The sequence below is a fragment of the Protomyctophum parallelum genome (genome assembly GCF_964188405.1).
Source record: "Protomyctophum parallelum genome assembly, chromosome: 1".
In the NCBI taxonomy this organism is placed as follows: domain Eukaryota; kingdom Metazoa; phylum Chordata; class Actinopteri; order Myctophiformes; family Myctophidae; genus Protomyctophum; species Protomyctophum parallelum.
Window position 1 is genome coordinate 72,723,701 of NC_139697.1, and position 20,489 is coordinate 72,744,189.

Genomic DNA, 20,489 nt, shown 5'->3' on the forward strand with positions numbered 1-20,489 from the left:
AGTACAGGATTACTGCTTCACACATTTATGGTTTATATTTATAGTATACAAATGTGATTTTATTCGTTTTTCATTACCATTTCTATTAATAGCTACTATTTGTATTTGCTATGTATGCTAATTGTATTGCCTATTTTTATGAGGAAGCTCAAAGTACAATAATTTCATTGTCTGCAATGTTTCCAAAGCTGTATTTTATATGCATATTAAAACACACTGAAGGGAGTTTTTCTTTTGAGCTTTATTAATTAGAATGTCATATTACCAGTACGAGTTGAATGACCATAAAGACAACAATCCTACATATGAGACTCTGTGTGTGTGTGTGTGTGTGTGTGTGTGTGTGTGTGTGTGTGTGTGTGTGTGTGTGTGTGTGTGTGTGTGTGTGTGTGTGTGTGTGTGTGTGTGTGTGTGTGTGTGTGTGTGTGTGTGTGTGCGCGCGCGCATGCACATTTAAAAAAAATGATTAAAATAGCAGATCTACAACGTGCCACATCACAGCACGTTGTAAACTTGTAGATTGTCTCTTTTCACTGTTTGCAGTATATCATTTTACAATACGGCTTAAGTGTTTAATTAGATTCAAAAAGTATTTGTTGATATACAATTTATTTTATTTTATAATAAAAAAATAGGACGTAAAAAATGGACATTTGCAGCCCTGGTACCTGGTCTTTCCTTTTGCTCTCCTCCACCTGACGGAGCTGCTCTGATGACAGGACACTCTCTATCCTCTGCATGTCTCTCATCAGCAGCCGCTGGGACTCCAGGAACTGGTCGTTGGCTCGCTGCCACGTGTGTTTCAGCTGGTTGTGCTGCTGCCGTTCCAGCTCCAGCTTGTGACACACTGACCCAGCAAGCACGACAGCCACCGACAATCAAAGAGAGTGGAAATGAGACTAATGCGAGCACCTTTATAACTAGGAGTGGGCAAGAAAAATTGCTCCCAGACCCGGGAATCAAACCCATGAGGGTTTGAAAGCAGAAGAACCAAAAAGAATAAATATAATGGAGCACTGACCTTCATGGAGCTCTTTCCGTAGCTTCTCTGCATCTTCTTGCAAGACAGACTTCTGGGTGTTGAGCACAGCCACGTACATCTCCAGGTCCGTACGACATGATTTCTCAGCCTCCAGAACATGGTTGAGCTCCTTCACCTACACGGGAGAAAAAGACACTTCCAAGTCCACCGTTTGGCATTGTTTGTCCCCCCCTTCACCCCACACATACTTTCACTCTTTCACATAAACCCATTAAAACCGGGAAAGGATCTGTGTAATTTTATATTGTAGCTATGTATATAGCAACATTCATGTTTTAAAGCATTTAGAACAGTGGCTTAGAACAGTGGATCTCAAAAAATAGCGGATCTACATGCACCCGTCACTTCATGCCGCACGGCAAGCTTGTTCAATGTACTGTTTACTGCTACAACAGCAGTAAACAGCAACAACTACGACCATAAACAGCAGCAGTTCTTTCTACATTACAGAAACGACGTTACTTTATTCTAAATCTGAGATGGGTCAGTTGGGAGGTGAACACCTCTAGTGATATGCTTTACACACTAGTTGACTTACAGAACAAAGAAAGGAGTGCACACCAGCATGTGTCCATGTTGAACAGATCAAAGTCAACAAGCATAAAATAGTAGCACAACCTGTTGCCACAATGCAAAGTGAGTTTTAATCAAATACAAACGCAGAGTAGACACCCTGTAATAAAACGTTGGTATTTGCATCATTGGTGCGAGTTGTGCGAGTGCTTTATTGTTTTTAACTTACATACTGGCTGAGCCACCAATATCCTGCACTGTTCGTTCAAGCACACCAAGTAGCCTTTTAATCCATCAGAAAAATATTTGGACTAATGTATCTTCTAATCTGTAGCCAAGGAAAATATTCGGATGTAACCAATCTCTGGCCATTTATCTGAAAAGGAACGCTGAGAGACCATCAAACTATTTGCCAGAAGCTGCAACCGCAGTGAAGAGTTCACTGCATAAAGTACATTAAAATTTAATTTGCATGGGTGGGATCCCCCAATGCTCCGTGACCACAATGCATTATCTGCCAGGGTACAGGGCGGCTAATTGTAACTTGGCAAACTCGCTATGCTACAGTATGTATGAATAATGGATGAGCAATAAGAATTTAATTTAATTAAATTACTGGTAATAAATGAAAGTCGTTAGGCCATATGCGTTTTCAATTTGCTTCTATTGACAGGCATATATTAAAACAGTTTCCGTGCCGGGAATGGATTACTCCAGGTTAATGTCGCTGCCAAACCCGCTATACCCGCCATTTGTTCTATGTGTTTAATCCGCTGTATTGTAATAAATAAAAAGAAAATCCGTCTTCGTCGCGGAGATAGAGAATAGATGGTTTCGTTTTGATGACGAAACCGGAAATCGTCACATGCTGTGGGTTGCTAGGGCTTCTGGGAAATTGAGGCCAATGGAAATGCATGGGGTGCAACGCCTCATTCAGTATTTTAGCTGTGACGTGAGCGCCCCCTCCTGAGATACTTCCGGGTCCTACTTTTGTGTCGCTTTTGTGTCCCCATGGAGTTATACTGTGACGCTCCGTCGGACTAAATCTGAGACGAAAACAACCACGAAAGTCTCATTTTACCGCTTTCCTCGCAACAACAAAGCTGCGCTGCTCTCCCAAATCTGACAGTGACAGGCCGTCTGCCCCTCATGGAATACTATCGCCATTTTATTTGATTGTGTCAACTAAATCCTCATTAATGCAAACTAGATTCAACATACTCAAGCCTGCACACATTCTAAATATACCCCCGAAATATTTTACTGAGCAAATGGACTGTTGCCACCTTCAATAATAATGATAATAATAGTCTTTATTGTCTCCACATCATATATTTTTGTTGTCATGGACACTTGTACAAAACATTAATAATTCTACTCGAGTTGGAAGCATTAAGACCCATTTTAACCCTCTATGGCTTCCTTTCTGAAAAATAACGTCAATTTAAAAAGATTCACGCGTTTAGATATTCTATTTACAATGGGATGCGGACGGGAGCTGGTGCCACTTGGACCCGGACGTAACGTAGCACTACAAAATGACGTCGGACTTAAATACTGAATGGAGACGTGTCTTGTGTGCGTCTTCCGGGTGCACCAAGATGGTGGATGATACGCTCGGATCATAACAAACCACGGGAGCTTTTTTTGCTGGATTTTCGCGGATTAAAAGCCCAAATAATTCAGCGTATGCTCTAAAGGTAATACAACAATCTCGGCAGTGAAGGGGGGTTGATTAAAATGCGGGTTAAGCGTGTAAAACAGTCACTAAAAGGTGCCATCTGTAACTTTTAAGTACTACCCGGGATTTGAACGTGGGACCAAATTTATACCGGAACTGGGGAGATATTGTGCTATACAGTGGTGTCATGGTGTTTTTTTTACTGGTACCACAGCGTTTTAATGATGTCACGTGCATGTGCGTGCATGTGCGAATCATGGCATGCACACAAAACAGCTGATATAGCCTAAGCGGCTAAGCCTAATGTTAAATAGTGTATGATAGTTTGACACAAACACAAAAGTAGACTTAAAATAGTCAGACAAACATCTTTACTGCACACTAGCTAAACTAAAAAGTTTGCTTTGGACGAATGAATATGTTCTTTGATGGAGGAGGCATTCTTCTTGTGTGCAGAACAGATCACAGCAGCAGTAGACTACTGGAGCCGTCTGCCATAGCCTACTGCTGTAAGTGTGCATGCATTTATTACCGTATAGGCTAGTTGCGCTCAGGTAAACAGTTAAAGCTGTCCTGTTGTTATGCAAAGTAGTAGCCATTTGATTCGGCACGGTACTTGACACGGCGTGAAAATAGGGGGTGCCAGTAAACCTAGACCACTGGGTACTTGGTGCGTCTCTGGTGATGCGAGGTTGATTAGGTGCGTCTTCTCTTGAATCTAGGGGGACGTGTTCTAGTGTGCACACACATATACCGTTCCGTTCCGTCCCTGCGCATGCACATAAAAAAAATACGAGCATGACACCACTGGCGCTATATGATATTTTAGTCTTCTCAGGTCTAACCACACAATGACATAGTTTGCATATCATAACAATTCTGGCAATTTGGCATCAAAGTGCACTAACCGTGGAAGCTTCCAGTTCCTTCACCCTCTCCTCTGCAGTGGACAGCTTGGCTTTCAGTGCTGCTATCTCTTGCTCCAATGGCATTACCACCGAACGTAGCTTCTCTGCATCCTCCTGGGCCTTTAAGAATGAAATACAAATAATGACATATACTAGTCTAATACCATATGGTTGCTGTCGGGCACAAACCAGCTATCTCCATTTTCTCCATTAAAAGGCGCTTCTGACTAAACTAAAATTGTATCCTCAAACTGCCTAACTTACACCTTACACCTAACTCCAACTTGTGGAGTTAGATGGTTTGTCCCTCATTGATTAGAATGACGAAGTCAGAGGGAATAAGATCTCCACATGAATTGTCAAAAACCTAAACTAGAGATGCTCCGATCAGGTTTTTTGGGGCAGATCACCGATCACTGGAAGCAGTACCTGCCGATACCGATATTGCCGATACCGATCACAGTGTCGTGAATTCACACCTTGCAAACTGCGAGTTTGGTGTCCTTTTCTGACACAGTAAACCAGGGATACTCAAATAGCTGAACATGTGGGCCACATTATGAAAATGGCAAGGGGCCAGGGGCCGGTTGCTAAAATGTTAACATTAATGTTACTTTTATTTACCTTATTTCCACATGACGTATGAAAAGACGAGTGCAATGTGCATTCTTTTATGGCTTGCCCATTTTCTCTCTTTTGAATAATTCTGTGCAACTAGCACATTCAACACAACTGTTTCCATAAAACAAACTAACATAGGCTACTTCTCTATAAGCAGAATCATGAATAGGCCTATTTAATTTATGCAAAAGGACAAGAGAGAGAGCAATGTGTTTGTGGCTCAAACTTTGTCTAATATTATTTTAGAGCAGTGGTTCTCAAACATTTTCATGCCAAGAGCAAAGGATTCCCAATATTTTTTCAATCTACAAAAATAATCCCAAAATCGCTTATAAACAGATGTGGCAACACTGGCCAGAAACGTCCAGTGTTGCTTCTTTTTGGCTTATTTTGTATAGACCTTTGTTACTTGTTTCTGCCATAGAGTTATACTGGCAACACTTCTGGCTTCTACTAGGTTCTAGCTTGATATGCTGCGCCTCGTCGTTGCGTCTATGTGTCTGTGTCAGTCCCAGCTCCGTGACTGGGAGATGGGAGATAGAATGGATAGAACTGCTTTTTTTTCCCCTTTCTTTTCTTCCACCTCTGTCTCTCTCTCCAGCGCTGGCTATCCCCCGTCTACCTTTCTGAGAGTCACTTTTTCGCCACTGTTTTAATCGGCAATTTTGATTTATTTTGAGAATCTGATCCGATCCGATACAGGCATGATCGGCCGATCATGATCGGTCTCCGATCGATCGGAGCATCTCTAACCTAAACCAACAAAATTATGATAATATAAGGACACATTCAAGTATCTGACCTGTATTAAGTCACCATAAAGACTTTGATGAGGCAGTATTGTGCCGCAATGTTGTGACGCATTGTGAGCTTGTAGATCGGCAATTTTCAAATGGCCAAAATGTATAGTGTTAATGTATGTTTTCTAATCAAATTTCAAATCGCCAAAGTAACTGGTAACTAAAGTTTTCAAATAATTGTAGTGAAGTAAAAGTACAGATTTTGTCTCTGAGATGTATGGAGCAGAAGTAAAAGTACTGGAAATTGGAAATACTCAAGTAAAGTATAAATACCTCAAAATTGTACTTAAGTAAAAGTACTTAGTTACTTTCCACCACTGCCATTTCTAGTCCTATAACCTGGATGTGAGTTTGCAACTGGTTCCAAGTTCCAACTCTTCTGTCCCACAGGGTTCATGATTTACGATGAAAATAAGGTATGTGGATTATATAAGGCTTGTTGCTCTAGCACAAATTACTCAATTACTTATATTGACTGCATGCATGATTCAACAAGACAAAACATTGTATATGGCTAGACCACAATGGAAATAAGTATTTGTTTTTATTTTCTCCACATTTTGGAATAAATGTGAATTTGTTGCAGTGTTGAACTATGATGTGAAATAGTGATTGTTTTCAGACAAGCCGCCATTGTTCTGACTGCATAAGCTTTTATGATCCCACTGATTGCTCTGCAATTGACCTGTCCATTGTTGTGGTCAACTGATAGACTACCCAATAGCCTGGAGGGCTATTGGATTTGCTAATTGTCTAATTAGGCCAATCAAGGATATACTTCCATTTCATAGCCTGGGGGGGATGACTGCGCTGCAATTGGCTAGTTCAATGTTAGGCCAAGTGTCTGACCGATGCTGAAACCGATGCTGTAACTCCATCCGTCAGTCATAAAAAGTGCATTGATTTGTGGAAATTGCTTGCTACAGAGATCATTTTCTTAATTTAACCCTAGACCACTTAATTTTTTTAAATCTACAGTGGGAACGCATGCTGGAAAAATAGAATGGTATACACAAACTACAGACATAATCGCTGTTATCATTGTGATTATTACTTGCAGCAAGCAGAGAGCGCAAGTATTGTGGTCGTGCTGGTATGAATGCCCGTGTATGCTTGGTAGGTATTGATGGTGACGTAATTAAGATAAAGTATGTATCAATGCCGGGTTATAACTGGCTTTTGATGGTGACTTAATTAAGATAGGTTTCAGATTACATACAAACATCACCTTTAATTCACCTGACACTGAAAACATATCCTAATTACGTCACCATCGACATCAGTATACAGTATATACCTACCAAGCATACGCAAATAAAAAAGCCAGACGACCACAGTATAGTACTTTCAACATACAACTTGCATACACGTATACAAGTATACGTTACCTGTTACCCAACCAATATTGAAACATATCGTAATTACGTCACCATTGACAGCCAGTTATAACCCGACATTAGTATTTAATTTCAATGTTTTACAGAGAGGCTGAGATTTGAAAGTTCGTAGCGGTCGACAGTACTTGTAAGTACTAAGTAGGCACTCGACAGAGTGCAGTTCTAGTTCTATTGAGCATTGTTAGATGGTTAATATCCTTTTGGGCATATGATTATTGCAAAGCCACAATGGACATCTGAGTTACTACTACACCAGATTACATCATTGTGGTGTATGCTCATCGTTAGTGGTACAAAACCATTCTTCTCTTCGTTCTGTACAAGAATGGGGTCTGACATTTGGGCTATGCTCAAACTCTCAGTTTTGTCCAAGACAAGGTGGTGTTCTGTTCATAGTACAGGGACCCTTTTCTGTAGAATTATACAGGGAGATCTGACATCGTCGTGATACCAGCAATGATGTTTTAAATACGAAGCACTTAACCCATTTTTAACCTTATCTTCTAATAATTGGCCATCACTCATCAATAATGCTCATAAGATGGCAAAATCTCCATCTACTCACTCTGAGTGTCATTGGTGGGCTATAGACACCTGCCTACCAATGACATCATTGATGGGGGTTCCAAGCTAATAGAAACTACAGCCTTCCTCTTACTAGAAAGTTAAATAGAAATAGAAGCCATTGTTCAAGCATTCAATAAATAATACTGAGAGTGCGCTATTGTGTGAAGAGTACAGGAGTATGCAAGAGTGAGTGATGTACTTCTACTTGTCTGTCTAAAGCAGTGCAATGTTTGTCTTTTTAGCTTTTTGTCTTATATAACCATACATCAACGATGAATGTTTTTGGTTGAATGAAAATGTGAAAAAGCCCTTTAAAAACAACTTAAAGCTCACTTTCTTCATCTCGTCCTCCAGGTTCTCCTCCTCCTGGCCCTCGGTGAGTCGACGTCTCAGCTCGCCCATTTCCCTCTCCACGGCCTCGCGGTACTGGTTCCACTGGGCTCGCTCCTGCTCCAAGCGCTGGTGGAACTGCACCTCGTACTCACACACGGTGTCTGGTGAACGGGAGGGACAGAGAGACCACACGCAGGCAGTTTAACAACCAATTTTGGACGGGAACCCCTTTTGGTGTTTCAAGTATTATATTATAGTTTAGCTATTGAAAAATAGCAGATCTACAAGCTCATGTGGCGCAAATCATTGAATATATATTCTTTCCTAGTGAACGCTTTTGTTTTAACTAAAACCTTTGCTTCTGGGGGAACATATTTTCAGATGGGGGTCTGAGGCCAATATAATTCTGGGGGTCCTCGACACAAAAAACGTTGAGCACCAGTGCACCACTGATATGGAAACATAGGATTTTCAGAAAACTGTCATGATTTAGAAGACATTTGTAGAATCAGTTCTCAGGTCTAAATGGGTTAATGTTTTGGCTGTTTTGTAGGCAAACAGCCATCCACACTAAGAATTATAACTAACAATTTTGCTTCATGAAATTGCACTGAAAGTGAACCCAACTATATTGTTTGTCACCACTGTCGATTGTCACCACTATTGTGGTTACAGTTACAGTTGTGGTGTGGACTCTCAACTTTCCCCTTCCCAACCCACCAGATGAGCTTATGACCTCACGTGCCACAACATAATTGTTCAATAGTATAGATGTATGGAAGCAAGCGAGTAGGAAAGAAGGACAACTGAAATGTTTTACAGATATCATTGGGGGAACAAATAGCAGGATCAGACCAAATAAGCGCATTTCAGAGACCTATGTTTTTTTGCTATAAAAGCTTGCAAACTTTTTGTCCTCTTCCTTGAGGAGTCATTTCATTTCAATTAACTCGTCTAGTAAAATATTAAATGACTGCTCATCGCTGGCTGTGAGATAATGCAGAAGCATGTGTTTCGGTGTTGAGTTTCAGCCTCTGGAAAGCAGCACAAGGAAATGGGACATCGCCTGCTGTTTGGAGCAGGGAGAGGGTGTGATGTTGCTCATGTGTGTTTCAACAATGAGGAGTCAGTCAGTAAGTAACCTACATTCACAATTATAGACCAGCTCCTCCAGGGCCATAAACTGTAGAATATTGAAAGGTAGGATATTTTTTTAAAGGTATTCAAGCTGTGTAACTGCATTAAAGGTTGAATCATTATTTTATTCATTAATTTACATTTACAGCCTATAGCATACCATAGCAGTTGGGGCCATTTTATGGTTCCATCGTTCCAGACCCCATTCATTTTTCCCCATAGAGATTTCCATAATATTTACCGTTATATCAATTATGGGACAAATGCATTGGCTTCTATCGACTGGAAACACAAAATGGCACCGCCACTGCTATGCCATAGAAATAGCAAGAGCAAATAGCAATAGATCACCAGGGAGTTGGTTCAAAGCTATGTGTAAGGTGCAGCACAACCTGGATTTGTGATGCTGGACTACCTTTCATAATGGCCTGAAGTGAGGCCACTTCCTCCTGCCACTGACTGCGGACCTGGTCAATGGCCTCCTGCTTGGTACTTTCCGACACAGTGGCCACGGCCTTGATGTTCTCCATGTCTGCCTGGGTCTGAGTCAGCTGGACCTGGACACTGCTCAACTCAGCCTGGGCCTGCTCCAGGGACGCCCCTTGCCTCTTCAGCTCCTCTGGAGATTAGGATGAGGAGGAGGAGGAAGATGATGTCATGAAAGAAGAGGAGGAAAGCGGGATCAAACGAGAGGGAGGAGGGACCACAATAAGGATGACCAAAGGAGGAGGGGTGGAAGTAAGGAGCGGTTGAAAGGGAAGAAGATTGGGAAGTGAATTAAAGCAGGAGTGGCGGGGTTGGAGAGAAGCCGTACAAGGGCAGTGTGTTGACAGAATTTAAGAGAGTTACATAAAACTGGCTTAGCCAGTCTATGTTGTCAATGAAACAGTCAGGACATGATAGGAACATGACAGGAACAAAGTACTTCTGCAGACAAGGATCCCAGTCAAGTGTACTGTAGGGGTGGGGGGTTAGTAAGTGAGGTGGAATCCTCACCTTCCTTAGACAGGTAGAGCTCTTTAAATTTAGCCCGTTTCTGGTTGAACTCGGCCTCCAGCTGTTGCTTGAGTTTGATGAATTCTGCCCTCTCCTGCTCCAAGGCTGCCACTCTCTGCTGGAGCACCCCTGGACATAAGAAAGACAGCACAGCGAGACTTATAAAAGGAAAACCTGCTCTCTGATATAAGTCAGGAAAAATGAGTTCCATAAACCAGTTTCAGACATGGATAACCCCCTGTGGAATTGTTGAATGTAAATAATTGATGCGACTCATTACACGAACTATTCATTGCCGTTCCAGATAAAAATGCCTTTGAGTTTGCCTGTTCCGGTGGAAATAATGAGATTGTATACCGGTACAAGCAAATAAGAAGTTACTCAAGAACTAAATGTATTCCCTCAAGCATTCACTTAGTCACTAAATTAATCATTGAATGGCTTCGCAGGGTGGAGGGCAGGTCAAACAGAACTACAGATTAATAGTTTTGGTGACTTTCAGTATGTGTGAAGAACGCAGATCTACCAGCGCACATATCCCTGCGACGTGTTCTGAACTTGTAGATCTGGGTCAAAGAGTCAGTGATGAATGCGAGGCTAGTGATCTGTTAGCGATTCATGGGCTATAGGCTGCAGCCAAGCCAAGTAACCTCAACAACTGAGGCCAAATTAGTCTCCGATTCCAGCAAAAACAAATCTTTACATGCCTCAGCTTGTCTTCAGTACACTAGACTTGTCTTAGATGTACATCAAGTTTGACTTGATTACTTGTGTGCTGAACACGCCAGCATTCAAAGCAATACAATCATGGTTATTGATGACAATTTAATTTAGAAAAAAGAAGAAACGTCCTAATGACAAAAGTGCAGGTCTCGATATTTTAGTCGCACAGCGGGAATGAAACAACAAAATCCTGGCACAGGCTTTCTTTTGATCTCGTCTCTTGCAGAGAAAAGCCTATTCATCTTTAAATTTTCTATAAATAGGATAAAAAGTAATCCTCAAAGGCTTTTGCTCAAATTTAAATCTACATTCTTATTTTACTTCATCAAAGACTATACCGCCTGAGTTATACTTGGTTGGTTGAGCAACTTGTGCATCGTGTCGCACAACTACTTTAAGCATAGTTCAGGCTTAAAAACTGGAAAAACATTGGAATGGTTTTCACAGAAACGGCTCAACCCCTCAGTTCCTGACTCGGCTACCCCAGAGGGACACTCTATTCACCAGCAGGACCAGACAAGAGGAGGGAGGTGGTGTCTACTTCATGCTCAACAACTTGTGGTGTTCAGATGTGGTGAGTGGCGATTTCTAATGGATGTTCTCCTAATCTAGAACACCTCATGATAAGATGCTGTCCATTTCATCTCCCCAGAGAGTTCCCATTCCCATCAGTTGTGACTTGTGATTACAGCGGCCTTCTTTGGACCACAAGCTGGCAACACAAAACGCAAGTGCTGGATGGGTTATATGGGTTACACAGATTACACAAGGTGCACGGTGCACGCCTGAGAGCATCCCGACTTGCTGCATCATTCACTACCTCTCTACACCCAGAGGGGTAGGGTGAAGGCCCAGATGATCATCATTCACTACCTCTCTACACCCAGAGGGGTAGGGTGAAGGCCCAGATGATCATCATTCACTACCTCTCTACACCCAGAGGGGTAGGGTGAAGGCCCAGATGATCATCATTCACTACCTCTCTACACCCAGAGGGGTAGGGTGAAGGCCCAGATGATCATCAGTGACCCGAGTCACCCACTGTTCAATGTTACTGTCTGGCAAATGCCATCAGAGCATCAGGGCCGATGTACCAGGCTCAGGAACTATTTTTGATGGGCGCTAGCCCCTCCTATATACAGGTATTTAGTTCAATGTTTGTTTTACAAACGCCATTGACAATGAAGGGAAAATGTACGTCATCTTGTCCCTAACACAAACATTAAATGCCATTAACAATCAATATTGCGGGGTTGGCAAAAGGGCTTTTATGTGTGGAGTTTGCATGTTCTCCTCGTGTACCCTAGGGTAGGTACCCTCACAAAAAACATGCAGTAATCCTGGTCACTAAACTGCCTCCCCCTGGCCAGCCAGGGCACCTGATGGAGGGGAAAGGAACTGGTTGGAATAACGTGTTCCTTCCACGCGCTACGTCCAACCAGGGAAACTCCCCCCCTGTCAGGTGTAAAGGAGCAACTTGGACACTCAGGTATGAAGGAAGCATGAGTTCAAGTCCGTTGCTCTCCCCATGTCCCCATATATGGGGACTAGGTTGGCGGAGGGTGTGTAGAGCCCAGGATCACATTAGATACCGGTAATTGACACAGGGGTGAAAAATGGGTTACAAAATCGTGGGATAAAAATGATAAGAGAATAAAGATAATTTAATGTTTGTGTTGGCACCTTTTGTTTTACCATTACATCACATAATCAAAGAGTCTAAAAACAAAACTAAAGATCCTGTGTTAAAAAAAGGGTGATTATAAAAGTTGGATAATTCTGATCCAGGTTCTGAAATTAAACTAGACTCATTGAACTCAAAATAGCAACATGGACTATACAGAGATTAGATTACAGACTGTGACTCACTCACCACAACACACCATTGCACATACTGGTCTGGTAATACACAACACCACAGTGGTATACCCTTCTGTTCACTCTACACACTACTGGGGAGGCTCTAAGTACAACAATTGTACTACCTGCAGCGCAATGTAGCTGTATTACAAGTATATATGTGACAATAAAGCTTGAATTAGCTAGATAAGCCGCAATGATCCATCCAGAAATGTAACCGCGCCTTAAACCCTAGCGTCCCGATTCTGGAGCAAACATTCTGTGAATGTGAAAATCTCAGATCTACAAGCTCATAATATTGTTGATAGGCTATTCTCAGAAAAGCAATTCGGTATAGAGGGAAATACTAGTACCGTACGCACTACCGTGCCGAATATAGAGCCGTATGGGACTCCGGTCAACTGAGTATACAAAGTTTAAGTGGTTAAAGTTGTATGTTAGTGTGAACTGAAGGATGGAATAGCACTCACTTAGTCACTTCAAAGTCTTGTTTATTTATTTATTACAGTCTGCATGAAGTATCCTTACTCTTACAAACAGCCTCTCTTAGAGCAACTTTGAGGTGAGGGCTGGTTTCAGTTTTACAGCTAGATCCAGAATTTACATAACAATTTAAATAACTGTATATTAAAATAATATAAGTAAAAAAAAAAAAGCCCTGCCCAATTTGAAACTTTCACAACCGAATGAAACAAAAAGTTCTTAAATGTTTGAAAAATGTATGTATTTTAATATATAAAGCAGGGAGGGCCATGCTGAATGGGGCTCCACTCAACTTGAATCTTGACATTAAGTTGGCTACAGCAGATTATTTGCATTCTTCAAGTGTGACAGAGTGATTGGTGTTTGGATACGTAAACACCTGTTCTGCAGTTTTAGTCAATATCACTGTCCAAAAATGATCTACCGTGAGCACTACATTACTCATAATCCTAGGAAAATGTACAGCCACCCACACACAACATCACCAATCTAGTATAAGGTAATACCAGGCTGGTCTTGTCACCAATATTGATGAGTCCATGGACTACTCCATGTATTGTACAACAATAATGCCTGCTAACAATTCGCCTGATTATCTTTTCTAGACCAGACTTAAAAGTGTCAGCATTATGACCGCAAGGAATTAATTAAAAAATATATTCCTCCAAAGCTACAATAGTTGGACTTGCTACTAGAAACAAAGACAGAACCCAACGACAAAAACCTCTTTTCAATCAGGAAGGCCAAAATTAGGTTGTTCCAACTTGTTCGTCCTCCTATAATGGTATACAACATCGCACAGCCAGGCCATTTTAATAGACATGATAACTGAAAGACATTCTCGCATCCTCTTTTGCAGTCTCGCATCGCATGACTAAACCTCATCATGTTCCAAAGACAAGATCCACCATGATGTCGGTCTGCCTACGCTGAAAGGGTCTTTCATTTTCTTTGCATCCATCTGTATGACTAACAAATTATTGTGAAATTGAGGCAGGCAAACCATCTACGCTGTACAGAGTCACCAAGAAAACTCGCATTATGCCTATGAGATGTACCATAAGCGAGATTGATTAATATACATTCATAGCTCTGTAACAGAGCATAACATGTGGACAATCCACAGAATCCAGATTAACAAAATTAGAAGGAAACTGTCAAATATCAAAAAGACATCACAGGTGAATTCTGGTTAACAAAGGACTTAATTTGGCAAGAATACAGTGGGATGCCTGGTTTTACATCCTTCCAAGTTTTACAATAGGTACAGTAAGCTGGTATCAGCCCCCACACTGCAGCTCAAATTAAAACAATATTTAGGGACTTTCTGTGGTGCATTCATATTTTAAAACAGACAGGAAAACGGTGCCAGAAAATCATATGTATTGATCGTTCCTGGCATTAATCATGTAGTGGACCCACACCCACAGGATAAAGTCCACCCCCAGTCTGCAATCCAATCCATGCCTCCAAGCCTCTATGATATTGTACACAACCTATTGTACTTGTACTATACAGTCATAACCCACAATACAGTGTGTCTTCACGCATTGCATAACATCAGGTTTGTTTTAAACTGAAAATGGCCCAACCTGTCAATGAGCAACATTTCAGGCCCTTTAGGTAGAACTGTCAGCAGAGCTTAGACTAGCTGTCCTGGTATTATGAGCTAACGTTAGCTCCTACTACAACAACTTATCATTCCAAAACAACGTCACGTTACATTAGCAGCCAATGACATGACTCTCTGTTCTTTTTTGCAACAATAGAAGCTGCAATCCTTTTGTCTTCAAGCATGTGTCATTGAAGGTAAATGCATGCAACGAGGATCTGTAAACATTAACATTAGCTGATAATAATGACAGCCAGTGACACGTCGGCTGCTGATGCTAGCTAATGTTATGAGGCCGAGGATGATGCAGACAGAGGCCGTTCGCCTGGAATGCTTTGGAGCCCCTCAACACAACATCACACTCACACATAGCCTGCATAAAACAGAACATAATTTACCGTCATGCTGGGACGGCCGGGGAGATCCCGGGGCCTGATCGGCCATGGCTTCTTTAAAGTGTCTGGTGACAGTAACCAGTGCAGTGAGTGGGATAGATAGAGCTGCTAGGAGTGTCCAAGTAGAAAACAGGCTAACATCACAACCGGTGTCAAGCACGCAGCAGCAGAAGTTGCAGAACCGTGGAGCATTCCGCTCAGGAACCTTCACAATAAAAGTCTTCGTGACCACTGACAGGCGGGTTGCGATCACACATATGTTTTATTATTATTTTTGTATTCTCCATGTCTGCTGTTAAAACTAAGTAATTATTTATTATTATAATGTTGTCAATAGTGAATCATTCAAGATGTGCAGCTCAAGAGTCATCAAGTTAACGCTGCGTGGAAAGCATGCTTATTTAATTACAGCCCAGTGCTCAGTCAGAAACAGTGTAGCATTTGAGCCCCGATTTTAGCGCACTCTATGACACACCCCCAGTCACAAACCATTTCCGTATCTGCTCTAGACCGGAGCTTTGAAATCTGGCGATTGGGTCACACCATGGAAACATTTAAAGATGGAGTGCCACGATTTTTTTCCACCCTAAAACATGATCATCAGGTATTATTATAATATAAGGAGGAAGAACTTTTTTCCAAAAAGTGTAGGCCTACAGTATTTGTTAAAATCATGCTTTTATGTGGACACGCCCACCAGTTCATTACGTTTGCCTGGCCTGGTGGGTGGTGTATTGGTGATGGGTGGTGATCCAACTGAACTGAAGCCCACCCACAGCTGTATGATAAAGGGGGAGGGGTTAGGGGAGGGGCTGATAGTGTGATGTCACTATATTACTGTTTATTTCATTCAAGGGTTCAGCCTCCAGGAAGAAACCATAAATACAAAGTTAAATACACCATTGCACATAAAAACGACAGGGTATCTAATGAAGTACTGTCACCTCATAAACTACATGAAAAACTGAAAAATTGTGGCACTCCATCTTTAAGGGATGTTAATCTTAGTATTTTAATAAGATACTTGTCTTCGGATCGGACTATTCCATTTGGAATTTTCCCCAACAAGATCGTGGTTTGTATATCTACATTAATTTTTAGGACCTGTGTCATTCCTTTCCAATTTTGTCCCAAATACTCTTTCATTACATTTCATTACAATTTTGCTAATTGGACAGGTGTTAAGAAATATTTAATTTGACATTTCCATTCGTATTCTCGTAGGGTTGCCACCCGTCCCTTAAAATACAGAATCGTCCCTTATTTGAGAATTAAATTATGCGTCCCTTATTGAACCAATAAGGAACGCAGTTTGTTCCTTATTTTCCTAAATAGCCCCTACACGTCAACACTGAATTTAACAATAATGAACAAAACAAAACACAGGAAATATTAAAGTCTAGCGGGAGGCACACACTACCTAAAGTAGCCTAAACCAGTGGTTCCCAAAGTGAGGTCCTTGAGGGAGTTCCAGGGGGTCCCCAGCTAAATTATAGTTTGGAACCAAATGGACCCTTATGGGTCTGTAACTCTGAGAGTGTACAAATGGAACCAAATGGACCATCAGAGTTAAATTAACATTGATTTTACAATATGAATTGGGGGTCCCAGAGATAGAAATGCCATTAAATGGGGGTCTGTATACTAATGCATGTCAAACTGGTACTTGAAATTAAATGGGTTGAGAATCACTGTGTAAAAATCTTCTCTTATGGGGGTCGCTGGCATATATTTTATAATGGGCTGCTGATGTTGTTATGCTCATTTGGAAAACAAAATTCTACTTCAAAAGTTGTGGATAGCATACCATATACAATAAGTTGAAGGGAAACTTCAACTTATTGCTTCGACTTATTGCTTCAACTTATTGCGTCAACGTATTGCTTCAACTTATTGCTTCAACGTATTGCTTCAATTTATTGCTTCAACGTATTGCTTCAACGTATTGCTTCAACTTATTGCTTCAACTTACTGCCGGCCTTGCCGCACACGCCTGTGCCGCAAGGCCGCGGCAGGCGTAAAGAGTGTCCCTTATTTCAAGATCTCAAAGGTGGCAACCTATACTTATATGAGGATAGGCTAATATTTTCCCATTCAGTTTCAGGCACAATTAAGTGTAGTTCTTGCCATCCTATTTTCTCTCTCAGTTCTTCTGTTTTTTTCTGCTTGTCGAAGATATTATATAATGCTGAAATGTGATGCTTGATACTCACACGCTTATAGTTTTTTACGAGGAACTGTGTCAAGGGATGAAAAGTAAAATCTGTAAATGGTCTTTCTCTGTCTGGTGTTTGTTATTCTGGATATAGCTTCTAACTTGCAAATATCTAAAGAAATGAGAATGTGGTAGATCGTAGTCTCTGTAGTCAAGTTTAGTGACTCAAAACTTACATAGGCCTATCCCTTATTATCCATGAGTTGGCCAGATATCCTCAGTCCCTTTTTATTCCAAATTTATTTATTTTTGGCAAAGTCAGGATCTTCCTTTATTTCTCTTAATAGCAACATTTCATTATGGATCTCTAAATCATTCCCGACTCTGTCCCATCTTTAATTTTAATTGTGGGCTCGCTCCAGTGAGCACACAAGTTCTCTACAGAACTTTTCTTTGGCACCTAATTACTCCCACATACTTTCTGCTAGAAATCTAGTTCAAACTTCAACATGTTCAGCTTTATGCAGTTGTGTGTGTTTGTATTTTTATTTTTGCAATTTTTTCTTTTGTAAAAGGAAGGGTCAGGAAGGATTTATTTTTGCATGAGGAAGGGTCAGATCTTTCTAGGTTCGCACAGAGGTGCTATCTGTGGTTGCTATAACAACACATAATGTTGCAACAAATTCAAACCTGTAACATGTAATGTTAATCACTGACCAACAAAGGGAATTCCAGGAGCTGGCAAGGAAGTTTTCTCGTGAAGAGATTGTTCCAGTTGCTGCAGCCTATGACAGAAGTGGTGAGTATCCCTACCCGGTCATCAAGAGAGCATGGGAGCTTGGTCTGATGAACTCTCACATTCCAGAGGACTATGGTGGAATGGGCCTGTCAATTTTTGATGCCTGCCTTATCACAGAAGAGCTGGCTTATGGCTGCACAGGAGTCCAAACTGCTATTGAGGCAAACTCTCTTGGTCAAATGCCTGTTATCCTTGCCGGTAATGATGCACAGAAGAAGAAATACTTGGGGAGAATGACAGAGGAGCCACTTATGTGTGCGTATGGTGTGACAGAGCCTGGGGCAGGCTCTGATGTAGCTGGAATCAAGACCCGAGCTATTAAGATGGGGGACGGGTATGTTGTTAACGGACAGAAAATGTGGATAACCAATGGAGGAAAAGCGAACTGGTACTTCCTCCTGGCTCGCACTGAGGCTGACCCTAAATGTCCCCCCAGCAAGGCATTTACTGGCTTCATTGTTGACGGTGACACACCTGGTATTCAAGTTGGCAGGAAAGAGATGAACATGGGACAGAAGTGTTCAGACACCAGAGGTATCACCTTTGAGGATGTGAGGATCCCCAAGGAGAATGTCCTCATCGGAGAGGGAGCTGGCTTCAAGATTTCTATGGGAGCCTTTGACAAAACCAGGCCACCAGTAGCAGCGGGAGCAACAGGCCTGTCACAGAGAGCACTTGATGAAGCCACCAATTACGCACTGGAGAGGCGTACTTTTGGAAAGCTCATTGCTGATCACCAGGCAGTGTCGTTCCTGCTGGCTGAGATGGCCATAAAGGTGGAACTGGCCAGGATGGCCTATCAGCGGTCAGCCTGGGAGGTGGATAGAGGCCGTCGGAACACCTACTACGCCTCCATTGCCAAGGCATTTGCCGGTGACATCGCCAATCAGGTCGCCAGTGATGCCGTTCAGGTGTTTGGAGGCAACGGCTTCAACAGCGAATACCCAGTTGAGAAACTTATGAGGGATGCCAAGATCTACCAGATCTACGAGGGAACTGCCCAAATTCAGAGAATCATTATCGCCCGTGAGCACCTTGGAAAATACAAGAAATGACCTCCACCAAGATCTATCCTTGTTGTCTGTATAGACCCTGTCACAGCCAGTCCCTATTTGTCTGGGTAGGGTGTACACCTAGATATGGACCTATAACCATCAATTAGTTGAGTTGTAACAATTTACTGTACATTATTATTATGTCTGGAAATAAGTTTTCGAGCTTTGTTCTCTTAACAGATATACAAATATATGTTCATGATATGCATTTTAATTAATCAATTAAAACATCACTCAATCAACATTGGAGCCATGCCACATGGATCCTGAGTTATACATAATTTCCTAGTTATTGTAAACCTGATGTTTTATGACGAGAAGTTGACAGAACACCATCTGTTCACATTAAAAATAATACATGATGTGCATCAATATGGTGCTGCTTGCTGTATGGGATAATTTGAATTAAATGGGCATTTGTTGGAGAGAGCGTGACTCATTTCATGGTTTCTCAACTAGTGGAAAGAAGGAAAGAAAATCAACAAATCCTACATTACATGGTCAGGGACCACATACAATACCTTCACGGACCACCAGTGGTCCATGGACCACATGTTGAAAACCCTGACACACAACTTTTTTCTTGAGATGGTCTAGCTCGCCACCACAAACAAGTTTGACATCTTGGGCATCACAATACACCACACAAGCCGTCATGGTCAAAAGACCTGACCTGACCAATATCTCCTCAGGGAAGGTCAGAAACTGCAGAGCACACTGAGGACTGAGGAGAGTGCCAACTCACCACTGAGAGCCAAGCCACTGTCTGACTCTACACAAGTTACAAGAGTGCATCTGTGTCATGGAATACGCCTCATGCAGCTAAATGTCTGCTCCAACAACACATTTTGGTTTGCTTGACAAAACCGGCACTGCCGGTACAAAACTCTCCATCCCCAGCCTTATCGGCGGAACATAGCTCATGCAGACCTCCTGGCTATGCTCCCGCCACCAAACACCAGATGACGAACCACCCGCCTATGTACAGCCACACCAGACCATGCTCCCAGACTCCACAGACAACATGATTGTTGGATAGCAGTTTTCTGCACACTGCTGTCCGTGTATGGAGCAGCCTTTGAGCACGTCATCATAGAACCATCACAGATAATGGTCGTTAGGCCTTCAAATGTAGAGCCCTGACCTCCCTGGGCCTCTCATTAACTGTTGAGCTGCAGTAAACATATAATTGGCCAACTGGATATAACTATATTCTCTGACATGTGTGTATGTGTACAGTATGTGCGTGCGTTCATGCGCATGTGTGTGTATGCATGAGTGAATCTGTGTCTGTGTTGTGTACATCTGCGTTTGCGTCAGGATCACATGCGGTAACGCCAAATGGGATTGTTTCCACATGTGAATATATTACGGCACATTTTTCACTTGTGAAATTAAAACGCGACATAGAT

At 41.9% G+C, this 20,489-nt stretch overlaps 2 protein-coding genes across 2 annotated transcripts in view; one reads left to right on the top strand and one right to left on the bottom strand.

Annotated features, from left to right (window-relative positions):
* rabep1 (rabaptin, RAB GTPase binding effector protein 1) overlaps positions 1–15,206 on the bottom strand; it is a 30,803-nt gene extending 15,597 nt beyond the window's left edge. Inside the window, exons 1-7 of the mRNA XM_083786902.1 lie at positions 15,072–15,206; positions 9,996–10,124; positions 9,415–9,618; positions 7,863–8,023; positions 4,145–4,264; positions 1,022–1,157; positions 669–847 (exon numbers count right to left, since the gene is read on the bottom strand). Of these exons, the coding sequence (XP_083643028.1) occupies positions 669–847; positions 1,022–1,157; positions 4,145–4,264; positions 7,863–8,023; positions 9,415–9,618; positions 9,996–10,124; positions 15,072–15,117 (975 nt within the window). The 5' untranslated portion in view covers positions 15,118–15,206. The remainder of the gene's footprint in view (positions 1–668; positions 848–1,021; positions 1,158–4,144; positions 4,265–7,862; positions 8,024–9,414; positions 9,619–9,995; positions 10,125–15,071) is intronic.
* Positions 15,207–17,925: 2,719 nt separating this feature from the next.
* LOC310872490 (medium-chain specific acyl-CoA dehydrogenase, mitochondrial-like) lies at positions 17,926–19,077 on the top strand (the record flags this gene model as incomplete). Its single annotated transcript, XM_083784392.1, has 1 exon — positions 17,926–19,077. The coding sequence occupies one exon, from the start codon at positions 17,926–17,928 to the stop codon at positions 19,075–19,077; it is 1,152 nt and encodes a 383-aa protein (XP_083640518.1).
* Between the last annotated feature and the right edge of the window lie 1,412 nt (positions 19,078–20,489).